This window comes from Microcaecilia unicolor, chromosome 11 (genome assembly GCF_901765095.1).
Source record: "Microcaecilia unicolor chromosome 11, aMicUni1.1, whole genome shotgun sequence".
Taxonomy (NCBI): Eukaryota; Metazoa; Chordata; class Amphibia; order Gymnophiona; family Siphonopidae; genus Microcaecilia; species Microcaecilia unicolor.
The window spans coordinates 205,477,003-205,502,110 of NC_044041.1; the positions used below are offsets into that span (position 1 = coordinate 205,477,003).

The 25,108-nt window shown below is 46.4% G+C and overlaps 1 protein-coding gene across 2 annotated transcripts in view; it reads left to right on the top strand.

Annotated features, from left to right (window-relative positions):
- KCNQ4 (potassium voltage-gated channel subfamily Q member 4) overlaps positions 1 to 25,108 on the top strand; it is a 105,325-nt gene that overhangs the window by 62,835 nt on the left and 17,382 nt on the right. Inside the window, exons 2-9 of one of the 2 annotated variants that reach the window (XM_030217462.1) lie at positions 1,434 to 1,524; positions 2,562 to 2,688; positions 6,206 to 6,381; positions 6,738 to 6,863; positions 7,124 to 7,234; positions 8,766 to 8,861; positions 13,850 to 13,938; positions 18,841 to 18,972. In XM_030217462.1, coding sequence (XP_030073322.1) covers positions 1,434 to 1,524; positions 2,562 to 2,688; positions 6,206 to 6,381; positions 6,738 to 6,863; positions 7,124 to 7,234; positions 8,766 to 8,861; positions 13,850 to 13,938; positions 18,841 to 18,972 — 948 coding nt within the window. The remainder of the gene's footprint in view (positions 1 to 1,433; positions 1,525 to 2,561; positions 2,689 to 6,205; positions 6,382 to 6,737; positions 6,864 to 7,123; positions 7,235 to 8,765; positions 8,862 to 13,849; positions 13,939 to 18,840; positions 18,973 to 25,108) is intronic. The other variant, XM_030217464.1, reaches the window with a different exon arrangement.

A 25,108-nucleotide genomic window follows, 5' to 3' on the forward strand; every position in this document is an offset into this window, starting at 1 on the left:
GCCGCTGAATATTGGCAGCCCCTATGTTGAATATTCAAGTCAAATATTCAGTCCTCCAGACTGTCTGCTGTCTGTTTGTGTCCTCCTGTCCACCTGTGTCCTCATGTCAGCCTGTGAGCTACTGTCATGCTTCCTGGCAGATTGTGAGACACTGCCATCTACTGGCAAACACCTGTACCTGTGGCTGATATTCTTGATAGAAACTTTTATGAAGTCTCCTCATTTCTCATCCAGTTACTTTAGGAAGGAGAGTGCCTCAGCAAGGGGTGTTGATGGGGGACATATCAAGGACAGAGGTATTCAACCCAGTCCTCGGGGCACACTCTGAAAACCCCAACTGGCTGGGTGTGCCCCGAGGACTGGCTTGAAAACCTCTGATTTAGGACATAAAGAGTTGAGAGGTGCTAACAGGAAAGCCTCTTAGTGGACCCCACCTGCCCTTTTAACTGTCGTCCCATCTCCCTCCTCCAAGCCCCACCCATCGTCCAGGGAGCTATTTAAGTTTCAAGTTTATTTATATACTAGTAAAAAAGCCCCGTTTCTGATGCAAATGAAATGGGGGCTAGCAAGGTTTTCTTCTGTGTGCATGTGGGAGTGTGTGTGTCCCTGCCCTCTCTCCCTTCCCCTGTGCTGTCTGTCCCCTCTGCTCTCTGTCCCCTCCCCCCTCGGAGTCGAGTCCTTCAGTGTTAAGTTTTCTGCTGTGCTGTGTTTGTGTTACAGAGATAGTGAGGGCTTCTGCCCTCTCTCCCCTCCCCCCTCTGAGTCCTTCACTGTTACAGAGAGAGCGATTTGATTTCGTGCTTTGCTGTGTTTTCCTTCGCTGTTTGTGTTACAGAGAGAGCGAGGGCGGGGCAGACACTCATGGGGAAACCGGATATCTCTCCCCCTTCACACTTCCGGCTGGAGGCTTCATTTAGAACGTTGGTGGTGCCTTTTATATATAGAGATTAGTTCACTCTTGGGTGGTATATCATCTGAGTGGTTTACAACAAGTCAATACATTCTAATATAAGAAAGTACATGAACTGGACAAGAAAGGTATCTATAGGATTCGAAGAAAGTTTCGGGAATGGCTGTTGGCCTGTTGTTTTCTTGAGCACCCTGCTGGTTAATGTTGAAACAAATCTACTCCATGCACAAAACATGTGAGGTATCCGTAAGGTCAAGCAAGCCTGACGGTGCCCAATGTTCGCAGTGGCAGATCTGGGGAGGGGGTGGTGAGGGCAGCATTGGCTTGCTTCTTTCTCACAGAGAATGGGGGTGGGGTGGGGTATCTCTTTCACTGCCCCCAACAATAGTGGTTATTTGGAGGCCTTCTCTGTGTCCTGAGTTACCTGCACTCCTCTTGGCTCTAGTGAAAGTTTAGGGACAGACGCTTGCCCTCACCCTTCAGGAAGGAAGTTCATTTCTTTCTCTCAACTTTTTTTCTGCAGATTCCTGCTGGTTTTCAGTTGCTTGGTCCTCTCTGTCTTCTCCACCATCCCTGAGCATCATAACCTGGCCAATGAAGGCTTGTTCATCCTGGTAAGACTCCAGTCTAGACACATCATAGAGTCCCTCCTGATGGACATTAGGGTAGTGCCATAAAGTACCACCTCTTGTTCTGTGAATAATAGCAAGACTTTTCCTTAACCAATCACTGAGACTTAGGAAGATTCATACAGATGTTTTATAACGGAAGTGAAATACACTGCTTTAATCGTCCTGGGATCCTGTGCAGGGCATCAGAAATCTTCCAGTGTATTATAAATGCAATATCAAATGAACTGGAAGGGGGAATTAACCCAAGACACCCCAAAACTATAATGGGACTATAGATAGCTAGATAGATAGAGATATGTGCCTCAAGCCAAGGGAATGTGAACCAGAACCAACCCAGTCAGAATCAGAAATAGGGCTAGGAACACCCTCAACTGCAGCAGAATCAGAACCAAGAATTCAGCTGGGATACCAAGGGGAACCCAAACCAAATTCTTGAACCTTCTGAACCTGGCTCTGAATACAACCAATTCTCCTATGGAAGACTCTTCGGAGAAGGATGTTACTCCCAAGAACAGAGGAATGCATACAGAAACTTCCTCCCTCTCCCTGTGAGAAAGGGCCTGGTCAAGTCTTCTTGCACAACCCTGACACCTGTGAAAAGAAGAACATACACAGCCAGGGGCACATCCCCACGCTCCCCTCTTCTCCTCACCCTTTGTGTCTCTTGCTTCTTACCCTATTCTCTCTCTCTCACTCCTTTCCCAATCCTTAGTCCTGTGCTGGGAAGGTGCTGCTGTTTTCCATTCAGGTGCCTTCAACAGCTGCTATAATTTGACTTATTGTATAATTATCTACTTCCACCAAAATGGCATGAACTCCGCACACGGCAGAATAGAGCAGGGCAACGCCATTAGCTGACTCCAGTGCTCAAAGTTGTGGGTCATTGAGAATTTTGCCTCTTTGTAAATAAACTTACTGCTTCCTTCTGGGTTTTGGATATGTGAATAAACCAGCACACTTTTTCTGCCTGTAAAACATGGAGTCTATTCTCTTCCTTCTCTTTTCCTCTCCTATGGCAGGAGTTCGTTATGATCGTGGTCTTCGGGACGGAGTACATCATTCGGATCTGGTCTGCTGGCTGCTGCTGTCGTTACCGAGGATGGCAGGGACGGTTACGTTTTGCCAGGAAGCCATTCTGTGTCATAGGTATGATACAGTGACTCTATCACTGCCCGCACCCTGCCTCTATCACCTCGCTGCCCGCACCCTGCCTCCTACACCTCGCTGACCCCCCTGCCTTCTCCACCTCGCTGACCCCCCACCTCCATCACCTCTCTGACCCCCTCCCCTGCCTCCTCCACCGCGCTGCCACACCCTGCCTTCTCCACCTCGCTGACCCCCCACCTCCATCACCTCTCTGACCCCCTCCTCCGCCTCCTCCACCGCGCTGCCACACCCTGCTGCCTCCACCTCGCTGACCCCCCACCTCCATCACCTTGCTGCCTGCACCCTGCCTCTCTGGGCACCCTCTGCTCCATCTCTCTGTTGCCTGTCTGTGTTATAGCTCCTGTCCTCTGCCTTGTTGAGGCAGATCATTTTTATTCTAGATCCCGTCAGGTACTGGGACTGTCGATCTTTCTTTTTTTCTGTTACTCACTGGCTTATTCTCTGTACCTGGATATGTTTAGGGTCTGTTACACACAGACAGAGCCATAAGCTCACGCTCCAGCCTGGCTTTGGATGGGCAGGTGGTTCTCTGCCTGAGAGGAAAATGTATTTGAGGGAAAAGGAGGAAAAGGTCATTGTGATTAAGGACACACAGGCACCTCTCCCTTCCCACTCACATACCAGTCACAGGGAGACCCCCTCCAATGTAGAGGTGGGGAGTCTGGGGTATAGACACTCGGGATCCTTTATTGTATGGAGCTAGTAGGACAGGGCTTCATGGTATTGTCAGCTGTGGGTAGATGATGGGGCTGCCTCTGTCTTTTCTATTTCTCTCCGAGAGGTCTCTCTCTCCCTGTCCTGCTTCCCTTTCTTTGTGTCACAGCCACAGGATTGGGCTCACCAGAGAAAGCTAAAGAAAGCTGAGTTGGTTCAAGGAATACAAGACTGAGGCTTGCCCCTTCCTTCTCTTCTCCCCTTGTTCCCCTCCTTTTCTTTCCATTTTCCCTTCCCCGCTCTATCTCTCCTTTCAGTCTGTACAACTGTTTCTTTTGCTCAGCTGTGGAAAACGGAGACACATGTTTAAAGCCTTCAGACAGCCCATTCCTCCTGAGTCCTTCATCCCTTTCCCCCAAATCCCCTGATTTCCATTCCCTCCTCTAGATAATTCCTTCCTGGGTCCAGTAATTTGGGGGATAATGATTAACATTCCTCAGATGGTTCCCAAGTGTTGCCACCAAGTAATAAATGAGGCACATGAGATTCTTGTCAGCTCCGCAAACACTCAGCATGTTTCCCTACATGGAGGGAAAGGTTTTCTGGGGTTGGCTGCCAGAGACAGCTCTCCCGTGGCGTTCCTAGGGGGGCTGACACCCGGGGCGGATCGCCAATGCGCCCCACGCCCCGGGTGCAGCGTGACCCCCCCCTGCAAAAGGACCCCCCTGGGGTGCACACCGCTGGGGGGGGGGGGGGTGCCGTGCGCGCCTGTCCTGTTCCATGCTCCCTCTGCCCCGGAACAGGAAGTAACCGGGGCAGAGGGAGCATGGAACGAACGAAGGACAGGCGCATGCGGCACCCCCCCCCCCCCCACCCAAGCGGCGTGCACCCGGGGTGGAGCGCACCCACCGCCCCCCCCCCCTCCTAGGAACACCACAACTGATCCCGAATCATGCAAAAAGGACCTCAGCAGGTCAGACTGGCTACATCAATCTGCTCTTTACCTGACTTCCTTCACTGTGAGGCCAATTCAGATATCTTTAGCTGCATAACATTATCTGCATATTTGGGAGACCTTAAATGTGCAATTGAATATAGTTATCTGCATAACTTTATATCCCTAATATTTATTTATTTATTGTGATTTATTAATCACCTCTATGAAAAGGTTCACCCATATGGTGCACAGCAGGTACAGCTTGACATAAAACTTACAATTTTAACAACATAACAACAGTAACCTGACCAGGACATAGGAATAAATATAATCAATGTGGTAAACTTGGAGATGGCAAATTGAATCGTAATAACAGGATTAACACGAAGCAGTGCAGAAATATAAATATGTAACAGCAGTGTAAAACAATCATATAACGAAAATGATCAATTTCTTCAGAAAACAGATTATACTGTAATAGGCAGCATGGAAAAACATTCATAAAACACAGATATGATAAAGATCATGGTTGCACAATACAGTCTAAACCTATCAAAAACTTGCATATCTAAAATCACAAATCAATACAATTATATATAATAAACAAATTTAGGGCCGTCAGAAGAGAACAAAGCTAAATATTAAAAGTAGTATTCAAAAAATGTAGGGAGTACAGTGTGTGTAAATGAAGCCACTCAGCTCTATGGGACTATGAGATAAATCAAGGGGTTTTTTTATGACTACTTTTTAATAATTAATACAGTAATTGGACTGATAATGAAAACTCAGTAAGCTACAGGATTGAATTATAATAGCTTTGTTCTCTTATGATGGTTATATAATTATGTTGATTTGTGATTTTGATTGGCTTAGTTGATAACCTCTTCCCATGGAGGTGGGTATAGGAATTGCATAATACTTTTTATTCATTTATTTTTAAAACTTCTATAGCACTTGGTCTAAAATGCCAGGTGGTTTACAAATTGACATACATAATCAAAATTAAACACATTAAATAAAACAATATAAAACACATGTTAGAAAATATAGCAGATTATGAGAAAACAAATAATCAAAAGCTTGCTGAAACAGGCTGAATCTGCATGGATTAGAACAACCAAATAACATAAATACGATGTTCATAACGTCAGCACGATACAATGAAACATCTTAACAGACAATACAATACATTAGAACAATCAAATAACCTAGATATTATGTTCACAATTTCATCACGATACAATGAAACGTCTTAATAGGCAGCTGAGTGGGCAAGTGCAGTTGAGACATATAAACAGATGAGTTGGGTAGAACAAACTCATGGGGAGAAATAGATGGCTGACTAAATTGAAGGCAAATTAAACAAACAGTTGACTAAGGCCTGAGTTACAGGGTGTGCAGCCGGCTAGTTCGGATGCTGAGTGGGTAGTCAGTCGCCACATGTATTAAGCGGTTGGGAGAAGAGCCAGGCTTATTTTAATGTTAAGTGGAACTTACTTGGATAAGTCATGTCACTGAATATATTTGGGTAAAGTTATTTAGATATCTTTGGGTGGGTAATATTTTTGAGACACTTGGCAGTGTAGCGCTCCGGCTCCACTTGCATAAGTGCTGTTCACTGGGCCAGAACCGGATTTTCAGTGGCATTATCTGAAACTCCTCCGTGACCTCTCTAACACTAAGGTGGAGCCAAGGCAGAGCTGGAAGTTTTCCCGGTATTCCAGAATACCCACGGTCACCTATACCTTGAAATTCAGCGCTGGTGCTGAATACCTGGGCATCAAACACTGTGGTCAGTGTTTGGAAACCTGGACTGGCCCAGCTGTTCCTTAAAACCTTGATATGGTGTAGATCCCAGGGGTCAGAGTCCTGGCTTAACCTCATCCCTTCTCTCTCTGCTTCCAGATTTTGTGGTCTTTGTTGCGTCACTGGCTGTCATTGCTGCAGGCACACAGGGGAATATTTTTGCCACGTCAGCACTGCGCAGCATGCGCTTTCTGCAGATCCTACGCATGGTACGCATGGATCGCAGGGGAGGAACGTGGAAGCTGCTGGGATCTGTAGTCTATGCACACAGTAAGGTGAGGGAACACTGCAGGGAGGGGCAGTCTGTGTACTGAAGGGAATTGGAGGGGTGGGGTATTGTGCTTAGAAAGAGATTTCTGTTCACTTTGTACTGGGGTGGAGGGATTACAAGGATTTTACTAGAAGAGGGAGCAGTGGGTGTGCTCAGGCTTAGAGGTAAGTCACTCTGAAAGAACGAAAGAGATTTTCAGAGCTAGAGAAAAGCTGAAAAGTCTGACCCTATCCCCCCTCCCCCATTCACACACACACTAGACCATGTCACAGGACTCAGAGAAAACCTATCTGGGAAAACTTAGGGTAGCAAAATACTCCATTTCCTGATAGTCTTTGAGTGTCCCTTTCTCATTTTCAGGAGCTGATCACCGCCTGGTACATTGGTTTCCTGGTTCTCATCTTTGCCTCATTCCTGGTCTATTTGGCAGAGAAGGACGCAAACAAAGACTTCGCAACCTATGCAGACTCACTTTGGTGGGGTACTGTAAGTTCACTTTTCCAGATCTTACTTCATCTGTGGGAGGGGTCTCTTATCTCACCTACTCTCATAGGGATGGGAAGAGACAGCTCAAACCCCCCTCTCTTTGTTCAGTGTAAAGGAATGATGGGAAGACATGAAGGTGTAAGACAGTGTTGCAGTGATGGGAAGAGACAGTTCTCAGCCCTCTCTCATCGTTATGGGTAAGAGAGTGTCTCAGTGATAGGAAGAGGCAGCTTACTGCATCTTTCACTTTTATCTGGCAGATCACACTCACCACTATTGGTTATGGGGACAAGACCCCACGAACATGGCTGGGCAGGGTCCTGGCAGCTGGTTTTGCCCTCCTGGGGATCTCTTTTTTTGCTCTTCCTGCTGTAAGTATTCGGAAGACCCTTCCAATTCTTTGACCATTCTTCAAGACACAGAGAATTTTACTGACGCTGGGAACAGGTGATGCTTTGTATGTGGTACAATGAGATCTTAGGGACGGAGACTTAGGGAATTCACCTCTTACTCCAGAAAGTCACAAGCAGGGCTTTTCTTGAGGGGGTACTTGGGGGTACTGAGTACCGGCACCTTTTCCATTGTCTGCTAAAAATGACCCATGGTCCCCAAGTTTTAATGAAAGAGCTCAGGCTCTACACACCAGTTCTGCCTTGTCATAGATTCTGTGACTGGTTGCAGGGGTTCTGGCTATTGTGGGGTGGGTTCCTCAGTGATCACCGCACCCCTGGAGGTTGGCCTGGCATTTGAGTACCGGCACCTTTTTTGCTAGAAAAAATGCACTGGTCACCAGTGAGCAACAGTAAATGGGTCTCCTCTGGTGGGTACTTACTACTACTACTACTACTACTTAACATTTCTAGAGCGCTACTAGGGTTACGCAGCGCTGTACAAATTAACAATTAAGGACGGTCCCCACTGTTAGAGTCAAGATGCTGGGACTGATGAACAACTGGTCTGATCCAGTTCAGCATTTTTTCAATTCTGTGAAAGTTGTGAACTGTTGAAGGTCCAGACGTGGGATGTAGACCCAGGTACATAAAAACCCAGCTCTGTATGAGAGAGAAACAGACGGGCAGACAGCGCATATGTGTGTGAGAGTGAAAGAAAAAACAATGCGTATGTGTTTATCTGTGCAGAGGGGGAGAGGACATGTGTGAGAGAGGGACAAAATGACTCTGGTGAATAAAGGGTGCCAGGAAGGGTTGGCGCTAGGCATGATCCCAGGAAAGGTGCGTGTCCTTTATGGAATCAAGCTTAGTGCAGATTTCCATGCCCTAAGTTTGGTCGCCAGATTTACGCCTGCTGAAACCAGACACAAATACTGGTCGCTCCGAGCCGGTGTTCTTTAACAACACGTGCATTTTTTCAGAATGCTGCTGCCCCTCTCATGGCCCCGCCTGGATGTGGACGCACAGCCAGGTGCATGTGCAAAATCTGTTGCAAATAAACAATAATTAGTGGATTGCTCATTAAGCAATTAAGCTGTGCTTGAATGTCCGTAGCGCACCCAGGGGGTGAGTGTGTGTGTGGAGGAGACGGATGCATGTTGTAGGTGAGCTCACCATGAGAGTATTGTCTGGGATTCCCATCTTGAAGATCAAAGAGAGGCAGTGAGGTAGCCTTTCTCCTCTGCAGGATGTAAGTGGCCCATAAATCCAGTGGCAGTTTGGACTTTCTGTTTCTGCTAGCGTAGGGTTCATACTAATGGCTCTTTTATTTCACATCCTTAGCTGGGTCTTGCAGGCCTGGATAGGCGCATCTTTATTAATGTTTGATAACGCTTGATACACCATCTTTCACTTGAAACAACGAAAGCAGTGAGAATGATTCTGTTCGCTCCTGAGTCTGGTGTCACACAGATGGACTGACGGTCCTGTCACACTCTTTTTGCCACTTTAGGGAATTCTGGGCTCTGGATTTGCCTTGAAGGTTCAGGAGCAACATAGACAAAAGCACTTTGAGAAAAGACGCACGCCTGCTGCTAATCTGATCCAGGTACGTGTCCAGCGCTGGGAGAGGGTGTACTTAGGTTGGGGATGGGATGGTGGTCCTGCTGGTAAACCTAAGAACATAAGAATAGCTATACTGGGTCAGACCAATGGTCCATCTAGCCCAGTATCCTGCTTCCAGCACTGGCCGATCCAGGTCACCAGTACCTGGCAGAAACCCAAATAGTAGCAACATTCCAAAGAGTAATAAGATTCCGGAATTCCAAAGATTAGCAACATTCCTGCTACTGATTCCAGGGACAAGTAGTGGCTTGCTCCATGTCTATCTTAATAGCAGACTATGGCCTTTTCCTCCAGGAACTTGTCCAAACCTATTTTAAATCCAGGTACACTGACTGCTGATACCACATCCTCTGGCAATGAATTCCAGAGCTTAACTATTTGTTGAGTGAAAACATATTTCCTCCTGTTTGTTTTGAAAGATAGTACCATGTAAATTCCTTGAGTGTCCCCTAGTGTCTGTACTTTTTCAACTCAATCATATCCCCCCCCCCCCACCCCAGCTGTCTTTTTTCCAAGCTGAAGAGTCCGAACCTCTTAAACCTTTCCTCATATGGGAGGAGTTCCAGCCCCTCTATCATTTTGATCACCCTTCTTTGAACCTTTTCAAATTTTGCTATATCATTTTTAAGATACGGTGACCAGAATTGCACACAATACTCAAGGGATGGGGGGGGGGGGGGCCCTGATTACGGTGTACTTGGGTTGGGGATAGGAGGGGGGCTCCTCGCTGTTCACCTAATCTAGTGCACTGTGGATATACTGTATTAAACCACATTTGGGTGGGGACTGGGGATCAGCATGTTATACAGAAACTCAGCTGCACTCAGTGTGTCACAGGCTGATCCCAATGTTCTGTGCTTCTCTCTCCCACCCAAATGTGCTTTAATACAGTATATCTGCAGTGTACTGCATGGTGTGCCTTAGGCAGGTTCATGCCTCAGAGCTGTGATTAATGTCCAGTCTCTGGTGACCCTGCCCCAGCTCTTTGTTCTGTAGTGTACCTGCTTGTTAAATTGCTGAGCTCTGAGGGCAGATGGCCACTTCCCAGCAGTCACCTTCATAGAGACCGTCTCTGCCTCTTTTTCCAGCAGTTAGGACTCTGGGGGGGATGCACTAAAGTCGTTGTTAGAGCCGTTCCATAGGGAATCGGTAGGGAACGGCTATGCGTTAAGGAAAGGGAATGCAAATGAGCTACTCGTTGTAGCTCACTTGTATTCTCTATTCCTTCTTAAAACAGTCGGAGAATCGGCCGGTCAAGCATGCGCAGAGCAGCAAAGCGTTATGCTGGCTGCTCTGCGCATGCCAAATACACCTTTATAATACGTTTTTATTATTGCGGGGGAGGACGCACAAAATGGACATTTTTGTTTTTTAAGCGAAGCTTTATTTTAAAAATCACAGGCTCCAATGCTGCTTCTGCTAATGTGTTGTGCAGTTTGGAAGTTGTTAGTCTTGAAAAGGTTCATGAATGGCAGAGTAACAAATGTTCAAATAAATAAATAAAAACGGAGAGAAAATAATAAATAACTCCAATTTTAACAAAAGTATTAGTGGGATTTGAACCCGCCACTGGTGCTTTAACCACTGGCCACAGCTCTATTTACTTGGATGTCCCTCCCTTACTTCCAGGTCTCTCAGCTGAGTGAAGCACGGGCAAAAAAGAAGTTTTTATTATTGCGGGGGAGGACGCACAAAATGGACGGGTTTTTTTTTAAGCGAAGCTTTATTAAAAAAAATCAAACAGGCTCCGATGCTGCAGGCTCTTTTTTGGACATCATTCAACCCCGGAATAATAAAAACATCCTTTTTGCCCGTGCTTCACTCAGCTGAGAAGTCTCTGAGCCAATCACAGCGTGTTTAGCTCAAATGTGCTGTGATTGGCTCAGAGACTTCCAGGTTTTTTTTTAACATTTTAATAATTTTTCCAATCCCGTCCAGCCCCAACGAGAGGTACAGACCTCTCATTAGATTTTCCAGCGTTTTTCAGCGTTAAGGCAATCGGAAAAGGTTAGTGCATCTCATTACAATAGGGTTTCTACACGATTTGCTCATCTGCATTCCGTTTTCATTAGCTGCTACCGTAGTGGGGAAAAAAGTGTTTAGTGCATGCCAGGGTTTACTGCTTGCTCGTTAATGGCTTGTTATTGGCTCGTAAAGTTTAATGCATCTGGCCCTCTGTCCTGAACGGGTAAAGCAGGAGTAGGGCAGTGAGATGGGAAAGTCCCCAGTCAGCGGCTGGGCTGGAGCCTGATGGATGACATGAAACTGAGCAGATAGTGGATGACGGTACCAGAGCATGGAAACATGTAAAGGGCAGATCTACAAACGGGCATGTAACGATAGGCAGAAGTTGTGCACCACTAATTTCGAAATCATTTTGGATTTTATTTATTTATTTGGCTTTATTAACCGCCTTTATGAAGAGATTCACCCAAGGCGGTGTACAGTAGGTACAGTTTAACATCAAACTTACAATTTTGTTAACATAACAATAGTAAAATGTACAAATACAGTAAATTGAAACCTAATAATATAACTACCATGAAACAGGATCAAAAATATACGCATTTTAACAGCACTGAAATTCAAATAACGATGTAAGCATAACAACAATGGAATATCTAATAAGCACACAATTAGAACTTTCAAATAACTTTAATAGGATACTAATGTTTTTCTACAATACAGCTTACCATATAGCTGAGGGGCCAAGTGCAGATATATACATGGGGACAAGAGGGTGTGGTACAGAGTCCGTTGGGAGAAATAAATGGGGGATAAACTAAAGCAAGTTCTAAGTAGCTCAGGGTGAGTCACATTCAGCTGCACCAGATGTTTCCCTAATTGTCATTTATGAGCAGAGATGCCAGGGCTACTCTGTAACATAGACACCATCACTTAGCATAAATGTGGGCGGAGCATGTCTCGGGACTCTGGGCGTAACTGATAGAATACGATATGGCCTAACGGTAAGCGTCGACTTGGCCTAACGGTTGGCGTCTAACCGATGCAGCTTACACTAGAGTTGCTAGAACACAATCTTGGTGCCACAAAGCCGTTACAGAATTGGAGCCCCTAAATCTTGGCCCCCGTTTATAGAATTACCATCGTACGGCTCCTGTGCCGTACCCAGAGCTCTCTTGAACAGCAGCAGAACACATTGGCTTCTTTGGTCTCTCCAACCAAAATCTCTGGCCCTGCCCAAGCTCTCTAGTCGCTGATGCTGTGTTGAGCAAGTTATGGTCAGGCTGTGTCCTCCCCCCCCCCCCCCCCCCGCCCCGCCCCTTATTTTTTTCACCAGAAAAAGCTGAATAGACAGATTTTGTACGGAACAGAGATAAAAGCCAGCGCTGGTTTCTCCCTATCTGCTGCTCGCAGCTCCCTCTGTTCTTTCTTCTGCCCCCTTCCTATCTGACGGCCAGGTCAGCCCTGGTCCCCATCCAGCACAGATGCTAATTAACTGAGTTCTATGGGCAGCAGACAAAGAAAGAAACACACATGCACACAGGTACCAACACACTGAAGTAGGAAGGAACATGCAGAAACACAAAAAGATTTAAAAGGCAGAGGCAAAGCAATCTGCTGCTTTTGGCGACATTACTACTACTACTACTATTATTTAGCATTTATATAGTGCTACAAAGCATACGTAGCGCTGCACAAACATAGAAGAAAGACAGTCCCTGCTCAAAGAGCTTACAATCTAATAGACAAAAAATAAGGTAATCAAATCAATTAATGTGTACAGGAAGGAGGAGAGGAGGGTAGGTGGAGGCGAGTGGTTACAAGTGGTTACGAGTCAAAAGCAATGTTAAAGAGGTGGGCTTTCAATCTAGATTTAAAGATGGTCAAGGATGGGGCAAGACGTAGGGGCTCAGGAAGTCTATTCCAGGCATAGGGCGCAGCAAGGAGCGAAGTCTGGAGTTGGCAGTAGCGGAGATGGGAAGTTGGCAGTAGCGGAGAAGGGAACAGATAAGAAGGATTTATCCAGGGAACGGAGTGCACGGGAAGGGGCCATTCTGCCCCATCTCCCCATGACTCGGGTAACTAGGGGTGGTCCTGCAGAAGAGAGTGGCTCTGCTGCTCACACATCAGCCCAGGTTTGTTTCTTGGCACCATTGCACTTGTAGTTCCTGTTTCTTTAGGGAGGGCAGGATCACCGGTCCTTAAAGTGAGTAAGGTTTGACTTGTCTCAGAAGGAAATGTTGGATAGAACAAGTGAAAAACACTTGGTAAAAGCTTCTACAAATTCCCTCATTTTCCTTCTCATCACACAGAGCTCCAGCTTCCCTCTTGCCCTCCTGCAACTTTTCCATCCCCTATTGCCGCCTGCCTCCAGTCTTGCCAGAGCTTCAGGGATTCTTTCACTCCTAATGACTGCAAATTAACACCAAGTATTGATGCTTAGCAGCTATGAACTAGTTTGCGCACAGATCTGGGATTCTCACCCAACTCTGGAGATAGACATAGAATGTGGGGGAAGGTGCATCTTCTTTCTACACAGAGCAAATTCATGTAAACTAAATCCACCTTGTTTATATATTGTGCACTGTTTAAGAAGAGCAATCACTATTACTGGTGAGTGACATAAAGCACTTTGATTTAGTAACCTATGGAACTTTGTAAGTCTAAGTGCTTTGAAAATGACCCCATTTTATCTGTCCCTATGGGATATATTCATTCCAGACGTGCATTTCTCGAATGTGTGTATTATAGACCAGAGCATCTCAGAGCAATATCCACTTGCACTACAGGCTGGATGCTAGAAACGTCTCTCATTGTTCTGGTCTGTACTGTCTCTCTTCTGGTTATACTAGAAAAATCTCTCATTGTTCTAGTCTGCACTGTCTCTCTTCTGGTTATACTAGAAAAATCTCTCATTGTTCTGGTCTGCACTGTCTCTCTTCTGGTTATACTAGAAAAAATCTCTCATTGTTCTGGTCTGTACTGTCTCTCTTCTCATTGAACTAGGCTGCCTGGCGTTTGTACTCTACAGATGCAAGCCGGCCCTACTTGACAGCAACCTGGTATTACTATGATAGCATTCTTCCATCATTCAGGTAGGTTGTGTTCCATGAAAGAGATTGTGTGAGCCCAGGGAAATAAAAGCAATGGGGATACAACGTTACTGGGGCACTGGGGAGACATTTCAGGTACAGCTTGATGTTTGGTGGGGAAGACTGTGATTGCCATGGTTGCACTGGTTCACCAGAAGAGCAAAATGTGTATCTAGAACTATGATGTGGCCACCTTGAAATCGGGTGACAAGTTGTAGACCTATAACCAGGCTGTCACATATGTATATACTGTATATATATACCAGGCTCTAGGAAGGGCTGCAGAAAATCCCAGCTGTTCTGAACGTGAACCCAGTAAAGGGGAGAAAATGCTGTACTGCCCTGCAAAAGCTTCCAGAAGGCTGGAGAAAAGCGGGAGTGGGTCGAGAGACCTGCTCTGCATTAAGGAACCAGGCTTTCCATGAGGCACAGGAAAGAGGAGGTGTGTTGCATGTATTGATCATGCATATTTAATCTTTCCATGCAACTTAGAGAGTTTTGAGAGTAAGGGGCTGGTAGGGAAGGAAATCTTCACTATATGAGGCCCACTTCTACAGTGACCACCACAGAAGCTGTGCCACGTCACCAGAAAAGGGGCAGGATGGTAAAAGTCACAGAGCCACGAGTTACCCAGACCAGGGAAGGGAATGTTTTCCATTGCCCCACATGCAGGCAGATATCATTTCTGTAACTTTTAGAACAGAACCTGCAAGCCGGAGCTTAAATCAGACAGAATCAAAACCACCCAGTATGCTGTTGGGTCAGAATTCAAGTCTGGCCCAAGCGTATGTGCAAATGCAGATAAAGGGCCTTTGGATCAGAGGCATTCAGGCAGTTTCTTCCGTAGTCTTGTGTGATGTGCTCCGTGTGGGGTACTCAGCCGGGTCTCAAAGGGCTCGATTTCTGACCCAAGTGGCTTTTGCCAACTTCTTAGTCCTTTCGCTCCACGGAAGATGGCAGGAGCCCAGCTTATTTGCTGGGAGATAGCTGGTTTTCTTTTGTCCTTCTCTGGATTATCATTTTCCCATTAGAGTGTCACTGCCCAAGAGACAGATCCAAAACGCCGACGGCCCTATTGCCATGTGCAAACCATTGTCACCAAGAACTGACTGGACAGAAGGAAACGTATAGCTGCCCGAGAACACTCCTTCCTAATGCAGGAACTGTATTACACAGCAGGCAGGCACCTTGCTCTTTAGCATACAACTGTCCTATTAACATAATCCTACCTCTTTAAAAATATGGGGGCTCATTTTAAAAAAAAATGTCCAAAAAAAACAAGGTGGTAGATAGACGTTTTCTTTCAAAAATGTCCACGTTGCAATTTTCCACACTCTGATTCTAGAAGTTTTTTTCTCCATAGTTTGTCCAAATTTCAAGGGGGTGTGTTGGGGGTGGGGGGAGGGGTTGGGCAGGACATGGAATGTCCAAGTTGCAATTTTCAACACTCTTATTCTAGATCTTTTTCTCCACATTTTATCCAAATTTCAAGGGGGTGTGTTGGGGGTGGGGAGGGTTGTTTTGGGCAGGATATAGACATCAACAAAAGACAGGTGTTTTTTCTGCAATATTGAAGTAAAATGAAAACATCCAGGGCCAAAATTAAGACGTTTTTGGCTAGACTTGTTTAAACCACAAATAAATGACCAAAAGTGTCCTAAATGACCAAATAACCACTGAAGGGATTAAGGCATAACCTCCCTTACTACCCCAGTGGTCAGTGACCCTCTCCCATCCCCCTAAGATGTGGCAGTGACCATAGGAGCCAACTTTTCAAAATTATTGGGGGTGTTAAGCCCAATGAAAATAACCCATCCCTGGACACATACAAGGAATTTTCTCAATATTGGGGGTGCTCAAGGACCCACAGAGTTGGCTCCAATGGCGGTGACAGTACATACCAGGCATTATGACAGCTTCAGATATGATGGCCATTCTTGTTAGAGCAGCAGGCAGGTCCCAGGAGTAACTTAGTGGTCAGTGGACTGTAGAGAAGGGACCCAGGGTCATAGCCCACTCTAATGGTACACTTGTGGTGGAAAGTGTGAGCCCTCCAAAAACCATTAAATACCCGCTTTACCTACATAGCGGTAACAACTGCAGCAGGGTTGAGGGCTATTGTAATGGTGTAACACAGTGAGGTACAGTCGGTTTTTCTCTATTCCTGGGGGGCTCACCATACAATAAGAGGGAGTTACTACTACTACTACTACTTAACATTTCTAGAGCGCTACTGGGGTTACGCAGCGCTGTACAGTTTAACAGAAAGGACAGTCCCTGCTCAAAGGAGCTTACAATCTAAAGGACGAAATGTCAAGTTGGGGCAGTCTAGATATCCTGAATAGAAATATGGTGGTTAGGTGCTGAAGGCGACATTGAAGAGGTGGGCTTTGAGCAAGGATTTGAAGATGGGCAGGGAGGGGGCCTGGCGTATGGGCTCAGGGAGTTTGTTCCAAGCATGGGGTGAGGCGAGGCAGAAAGGGCGGAGCCTGGAGTTATAGTGAGATATGTACCTTGGACCTTTTATGTCAACTCCACTGCAGTTGCCCCCTAGGCTGCTCTGCTGGGATGTCTGTGTGGCCCCGGGACATTCCAATGACTAGGTTTTTGGGCGTTTTTCCCCTAGGACAATGTTTTTCCCAAAAGAAAAATGCACTCAGCACAAAAGATCTAGAAAAAGGCAATTTTCAAACCAAAAAGATGGGCATTTTTCAGGTTTGAAAATGACTATGTTCGCCACTTGATTTTTGGACATTTTTAGTAAAACAACCAAAATGGGCTTTTGACATTTTATCAAAAATGCCCCTCATGGTTATTCATTGATATGCTGCAGCACCCTTAACATAATCCTCTTCCATTAGCATCTGTCTACCATTAGCATACCGCAGCCCTGTTAATCTAATCCTGCCTCATTGGAATACTCTACATACTTTTACATTAATCTCCATCAGCTTTCCATTCGACCCAGCTGGAGTCTGGGTGTCCCGGCCTCTGCTTTTGGGAGCACTTCAATGTCGTATCCTCAGGAGCTCGACGCTGCTCTAACTCCATGGCCTCCGCTCTCAGCTCTTGGCATTTTCCACATACCACTAACGCATCACTGCTTTGTCTTCCATCCAGTTCTGGAGCTGGAATTTTTCACAATGTTTTGATAGTTAATACTGCTGGTGTTTGAAGTGCCAGATATATCTGGCTTCTGACAAAGGTGATCACTGCAGGCTCTTTTAATAAATGTAGTTCCTCTCTAACTTTTAAAAGAAAAGATTTTACAGATGGTAGATTTGGATTTTTGGCACGCCAAGCAGTTTACCTGCAGGAAATGTTCTAGGTACAGTATTTCTGCTGTGCCAACTTTTTTCTCACCCCTCCCCAGTCCATCTCAGTATGGTCCCTCCAACTTTCCTCCCTTCGGTGAACACCTGCCTGTGGAAGATTATCCCCTGCTCTCTGGTCTCTGTATAAAGCCTTGCGATGCAAGTGGAGTTGTCCATGAAGAAGAACGGAGTCTCGGTGGTCCTGCTTTCTCGATGCCACCAGAGAGGGTGGTGAGATGATATCCCACATCTAGCCATGGCACCACTGCCAGTGGGAGGACTTCAACAAAGGATCCCCGGAGAAGGAAGGGGTGTAGCTCGGAAGATATGGGAGCAGCTACAAGGGGGCCACGTACTCCCTTGGATGGATTTTAAACCACTGATGCCAGAGAGAAACTTTTAGGCTTCTGTTTTTATCACACCCTCTCCCGGTGTGTTCTGCTGCCTTTGCTGCTGGCCTCAAATGGAGAAAGAGGGACTGTGGATCCCACTGCACACAGGCACAAAAGTTTTAAAAAACCAGGAGGTGGCCAAAAGAGAGAGTGGGGCTGAAGTTGTCACTGCGGTGGCCAGAGCTGAAAAGTGTGAGCGTGAAATGCTGGCCTTTAAGTGTGAGCAGCCATCTGTGCCCTCTACCCTTTCCCTTCCCTCCCCTGACCCCTCCAGGTCTCATTCTTTGCTTTTTTCCACTGCTCTTATACTGTTTAACTTTTAAAGAGACAGTATTTCTTACACATGCCCTGTGCACTGCCTTGCTTTGAAGTTCTTTTTCAGGGCTCCTGACAACTGAAATTAGCACAGCCTTTTGCAACTCCTTCCCCAGAATGGGCTCTGTGGTGACTAGGCATTTAGTGTGATTTCACTATACATTCATTTAGTTTGAAAGATCTGCAGATGTATATTATGCCTAGGGTATTTTTACTACTGAGCTATAAAACTAACAAATACCTGAAGATAACTTACAGCCCACCTTACTGAAAAGTGATTCATGGTAGGAAGCAATAAAGAGATTTCTAAACAGATACAACTCTATCAAAACAAATAATGTCTTCAAAAGTTAAATACAGATTGCATGACACCTCGTGCTCCTGAATGAGAGGCAGAGATAATAAGGTTTCAGTTTGGGCTCTGCCTACTTTGCTCTTTCAAGCTTTTGCGTACATTATTTCTTGTAATTGTCATGTTCATGTCTCTCTAGACCACAATTAGACAGGTAAAGTTTATTAACAAGGGACCACCCCTAAATCAGGAAGAACCCAAAGTGGTCACATTTCGCCAGAGCAGGCTGCATCAGGGGTCACAATCTGTTGGAAATTGTCTCAATTAAGTAAAATCTTGCAGTGCTTCTGTAAACTGATGCATCACACAGCCAAGCAATCAAAAAATGTATTTAGGGAAAGGTTCCTGCTGACCATGACTGTTTGATGCTTCAGGATGAAGAAAACGCTAAAGTCACGCCTGTTACCTTTGTACAAACCTCATTCAGCACGGAATACTGTCTTTTTAAACTGGTTTTTCTCATATAATTTTGTTCTTCTTTCAGTCATTTAGTTCAAGGTTTAATTTCTTATATGTATTTGACCCCCTCCAGAGAGCTACTCCCTTTGTTTGAGTCCTTACACCGTAGCCGCAATGGAGGGGTTAGGAACTCGGAGGTGACCAAGCTTCCCTCTTTCACCTCCATCCAGAGACACAGCGAAGCCCCGCTCTGTGCAGGGGAAAGGTAGGGGTCGCCATTGTGCCTGTGTGTGTCTTCCTTGCCTTGGCACTGCTGTACCCCACCTCTTTTAACTCCTTATATCTGTGCCACTAAAGTCATCTGTTCAACCGTCTTCCATGTGTCGGGCTGAAGGTGTTGTCTGCCCCTCTTTTGGTCTTGGCAGTCTATGGTCATCCTTTCTCCTGTCAACTCTTCTCTCCGTGTGTCACAAGTCGTGCAGTCTGTCTGTCTTCAGGTCTTCTGTCCACATGTCTGAGGCTGTAGGACACTGTCTAGCACTATGTTATGGTTGTTATATTTCACCCCTAATACTTTTGGCTCAAGGCCTGTATCTGGCTGGATCTTTTGAACCCTTGTATGGTAACTGGGACCTGAAGCCTACACGTTACTCACTTGGATTTTCTTGGTGTGTTATAAAATATTGCGCAATTGCTGTGTTAGATATGCCCAAATAAGGATCAGCAAACAAACCATTGGTGAGACCACTATGTCAGACTAACAAAATGTTTGTGACAATTTGAAGAGCTCTGAGCCCCTTTGTTAGTCCGTGCAAAATGTTGATGAAGGGATAGCTCTGGAAAGCCATTGACGTTAAAGACACTGGTTAATAAAATCTGCACTAGCAACATGTCACTTTTGACCACTGCTGGTGAGACAACGTAGCAGTTCCCTCTGCAAGCTGCCTGCCATGATTTGACTGGGAGACCCTCTGCTCTGCAACAGGCTGGACTGGACGCCAGCAGGGAGAGATTCTTGGGTTTTATCGATGCATGGAATAAGGCAGAAATGGCCTGCTGCTTCTTGAAGCTGTAGAGATAGAGGAAGTGGCCCTGGAGACTCTGGCTATGGTTTTCTAGGGCTGGGATGAACTTGATCTGTCCTTGCCAGGAATGAGTCTCCCCTGGATTCTGGACACAGTTGCTGGAGTGATCGGTGTAATTAGGGTAGTGGCTCATGCCTAGGCCTGTGCGTGAACTCCTATCCTAGTATACCAAATGTTGCTATTAAACTTCAGAAAAGTACCAGAAAGCTTTGTGAACTGGTTGCCCAATAATTGATGACATTCAGCACGCTAAGAGGTGTTAGAGAAACAGCAGACTATTAATAGTAAAGTGTTGCAACAGATATAGCAAAACATGTTATAAGAAAGAATGAAATGAAGAAGACCCAATATTTAGCAGGCTGCAGTCAGTGATTTTTGACTCAGGTATTCAATGTGGGCCTAATCTGAGTGGAGATGGTGGAGGAACATGAAACGCTACGGACAGTGACAAGTAGCGAAGTAGTGTAGCCGACAGGACGCATCCAAGAAGACACGAGGGAGACAAAATTACTCAACAACAGTTTATTCATGGAAGGACTCTAGCTGGATATCAGAACTGAATATCTGAATCTTGCCCGGCCGCTGGAAGTTACGGTATCCTGGTCCAGTCGATGTTCAGTGCTGGTATCCGGATTACTATGTGGGCGAGTTAAAACTGCCATTTACTTCCCTAGACTGTTATCTGCACATAAGCACTATCCAGAGTGCTTTTGAGTCCGTCCGGACTCCACCCTGCCAGGCCACCCTGACACTAACCAGAGATTGCCACGACAGACAGAACAGGTATCCGGGGCACTCTTCGGTTAAGTGCTGCTGAATGTCTACTCAGCGCAATTTAACCAGGCAGGAGCCAATCATTTTCAGTATTAACCTCAGATGTGTTATGGCTGAACCAAGTTACAGAGAGGGATCTAACACAATTATGAAGCTGAAGCATTGTAGGACAAACACGTGATATGTTAAAGCATGTTATAACAGAGAGCTAATGGTGAGGGTGGGGATCGGACATCTGGTCTGCGATGCTGGGCCTAAACAATTCCTTTCCATGCAATCACATCTGTACATTCCCTAACATTCCAAGTACTTTTATCCTGCCATAAAGGTCTTCTCACTGGAAAAGAAAGCTCCATTTCAGATCATAAGCTTTGACAGTGAGGTCTGAAAATGACTCAAAGTGCCATAAGGTCAGGAAAGAGTGGCCTGTCCACAGTGCCATTGTACAGCAGCAGAGAGCTAGGACAGCAGCCAGGCAGCTAAAGATCATTTATCAATAATTTCTGTGCAGTGGTGTGTGGCTTGGGGGGTGTTTTTGCACCCACATAGCTGAAGTTTTGTCCCCCGTCTTATTCATGAAGCATGGTACATAGTGTAATCACATAGGGAGAGATGACACCCCTTCACTTTTCAACCCCAGATTCTCATTCATTGCTGTCACCTCATTTCTCTCCCTCTTCTCTCCTCCCTCCCTCTCTTCCTGCATTACTATCCATTCTCACCAGTTGGAAGGAGGACGATGTATCCCCCAAGTGCTTCCAGCTCAGGTAAAGTTCCCTTCATCCCTCCTTACTCTTGCTAATGTTCTGCAAACTGCAGGAGCACGGGCATTGTCCACCGTGGGTGTGTGTGGACAGAGGCTACTGACTGGGTCTGCTCAGGAACCTTAGTGTGGATGTCACAAGAAAGAATTTTGTAGCCCAGAAGCAGACTCAGCAGGATCTAGTATGGGAGTTTTAGGGCAAGTGAAAAGAGTGAGTGAATCCATTTGAGACTGCTGCACCTGCTGCACAGATGATGCAGTGCGGGGAGAAAACTTGTAGTGAAGTGTGTGTCCCTAAGCGGGAGAGTCCCCGTAAATGGAACTGGCGTTTAGTGATAAAAGCAGACTTCCTCCCCTGTGTGCAAAAGCTCATCCCTCATTAAATTGTTAAGTCTAAGGTAGCGTCAGGAGCTGTCATTTTCTCTACCATGAAAGCAGTCACCACCTTTCTCATCCTCATTCCCTTTACTCAATGCCATGACCCGGGTGTGCCATCCAGGCAGTAGCCTCATAGATTCAAAAGCTTTAGAACTAGCTCTTATGTCTCTTGATTTTATCTTAAATTTGTTTCTGGATGGTGGGGTAGAAAGAACTGTCACTTCTTTCTGCTCCCTTAAATTTAGGCTACAGCACGATGAGTTTTTACTGCCACAATTGACCAATGGCTGAGTCTTTCTTCTGCCAAGGGTTACGCACAGCACCACCACAGCATCCCACCCTAAGCTGGGATTTGAAGCCAGCTCCTCAGTAACACTGCTACTAACCCATCAGATCATCCCTACCTAAAATTTTATTTACTGGATTAAAAACCTTCTGTGTTCTTATTCCTGTCCCACAAGAGAGACAATTATTTTGAAAAAAAAAAAAAGGACTGCTGGGATGGGGCATTAGCCACTGTGCTGTGCTGCCCGACCACTGGCAAAAATATTAATCAGCACCGTGGCACCTCAACAATCGAAAAGATGACAAAGAATTTCAGCAAAAGTGTAAGGGAAAAGGGAAAGGGCTCTAGTACAGCACTGTGCTGGTAAAGGGCGTAACAGAGACCAAAGTGCAGGTTTTCAGCCCTGAGAGAAGCTCTGTTCAGATCAAAAATGTACGAGGACATTCAAGTGCCCAGTTTCTTTTGTATTTAAATCACTAACCAGATCCTCTCTAGCCCAAGATGTTTCTGACATCTTTGGATTTTTTTTTCCAAGTTGCTTGTTTTCTAATTTAATGATGAATTGGGCCAGGGCAGGATGAAATCATAAGCAAACAGGGCAGTTGCCTAGGGCATAACAGTTTAGGAAGGATTATCTCAGAATTATTGATTTAATGGCTTCCAAAGCAGATTTTTTTTTCCTGTAGAAAAGAGGGTGGGGGATTGAGTTGGGAATCATAGCTCTGTCCCCTGTGCATTGCCCTCCAGTCAGCAGGTGCAGTTGGTGAGCTGCACTTTGTATCTGCTGCTTTTCTCCTCTGTGTCCCCATATTACACGGAGAAACCCACCAGAAGCCTGATCCTATCTTGTGGGCAGTAACCAGCTAGCAACCTCAGTTCTTTCAACTGGGTTCATACTTTGCACACAGATTTCCAGGAAGGCTGAGCAGAGTACTATTAAAGTCAACTGTTGGCTGGTTGTCTTCTGGGGAGGCCAATGGCTGCACAGCCAGCCCTTCTAGTAGGTGGACTAGTACGCAGGAGGCTGCTGCAGAAGGCGCATCAGGAAAGCATCCTCCCATCTTCCTTTGCCTGCCGTGGTCCCATAGCCAACACCCTTCCTCTGTTCCGCTCCATCTTCCTGGGCTCCTCTAAAGGTTTTCAGGCTCACACAGGGACCCTCTTGCACAAGCACTGCTGTGTCCTCCTCTCCCCCCAGAAAACACATAGAAGAGAGGGGCAGGACCTGGCACCAAATGAGCATAGGCCTCTACTGTAAAGCCCTGCTCTGGCAGTGAGGAAGAGGTAGGGGAGAAAGAAGATGTTGGCCATGGGAACAGGGAAAGGAAAGGCTGGGCCTGGTGGAGGGAAAGGGGAGATCCTGGATCTGGAAGGTCACATTGAGGTGAGAAGTAGAAAAGAGGGAGGGGGTCGTTGGTTACCTGGGCTGGGTAAGAAGGGGAGATTTTGGCCAGGTCCCTAGTGGAAAAGGGAGATGGTGGGAGGAGGTTTAGCCTGGAGTGGGGGATGGGGACTGAGAGGGGAAACAGGGGTCCTTGGCCAGCTGGGCAGTGTAGGAAGAGGGAGATTCTGGTCACTGTGATAGAGGGAAGGGGGGCTGAGATGGGAAAGGGAGTCATTGGCCACTTGTGCTGGGGAGGGGGAGTTGCATGAGCCACTCCTAGGCTGCATGGCTAGAGGTTCGGCGAGGTAGGGTGTAAGAGACCCTTGGATCGGCCCTGCATGGCCTGCTCAGTCGCCACTAGACTCCTGCTGCAGCACAGCACAGCAGCACCACCTTCCTGCAAACCTTACTGCACACACGACGTAGTCGTAGCCGGAGACTGCGTCTGCGCGCGCGCACCACTCAGCTCTCTCAGCCAACCAGGGAGAAGCTTGAATGGGCGCGCATGCGCACTCTCCTGTGCCCAGAGTGGCGGGGGGAATGACGTCGAATTGGAGGGCGGGGCTTACCTACTCTTCTTCTACGGATTGGTAGGGAAGCTGCCCTGCACTGAGTGACGTAAAACAGCAGGTGGACTTTTTCGCGGAGGAGGTTTGGGCGCATGCGCACACGTTGCTGACCTTACGTATCACGCAGCAGCTGCCGGAAGCGGAAGTTAGTGTACCGCGCAGGCGCGCAGTCGTACTGGTGCGCACACTTTGTTCAGCTCATGAAGGGTGAGCTTGCTAGCTGCATGGCCAGGGGGGGCTAGAGCCGGTGTGTGTGTGTGTGTGTTGGGGGGAGGAACGTGCATGGGCAGGATTCATGCTAGAACGTGACCTTTTTGCTTAGAGCCCCTGGTCTCTTGCATGGAAGAGCCCAGTGCACTAGGGAGCATTGCTGGAGAGGAGCCTCCTAAAACCAGAGCCATATCAATCAGCTCTTTTTAATTGAAAAGACGGCTGAGGTTGGTTGGTGTGTTTAAGGGGGGGGGGGAGGGAGGGAGCTTAGTTACTTTCAGCTTAGTTGAAATGAATCACTTGGGCTGTGACCCCATGATGAGCCTTCCTCCAAGGGCCAAGGGTGCTGTGACCCTGACCCTGCACTAGTCATCCTTAGCTGAGAATGAAACCCACCAAAATGGCCTCCCCTAAACCATTATCTCAGCTTATTCACTGGACTAGACAACAGCCTCTGAGCTTTTATCCCGACCCATAACAGGCAATTAATTTCATAGGTCACTGGCATGTGGCAGAGACAGTGCTCAAAGCTCATTGGTCTGTTGGATTTGCTAAACCAGTGCCACACCTTAAGATTGTAAACTGTGTGAAAGAAAAGCAGCAAATAAAGAAACTTGCTCTAGAAAAGCACCAGGTAAAGGGATGTAACAGAGACCAGTCTTCATATTTTAATTTCCGAAAGCAGTTCTAATCTGAATCAAAATATTAGTAGCTTTCAGTGCATAAATCAGTCGGTTGTGGAGTGGTCAGTTCCATTTGTGATTTGAATAATTAACTAGATTCTCTCTGGGGAAAGGGGGGTGTGTCTGCTTTGTAACTGGCAGTGCTCAGTAGTTCTGTCCAAGTGAAAGAGTTGGGGTGGAGGTTAGTATTTACAAATAGGCTGGATTTCCTGGGGACTCCATAAAGCAGGGACTTTGCACTCCAGTTTTCTAAGCCCATTGTATGCCAT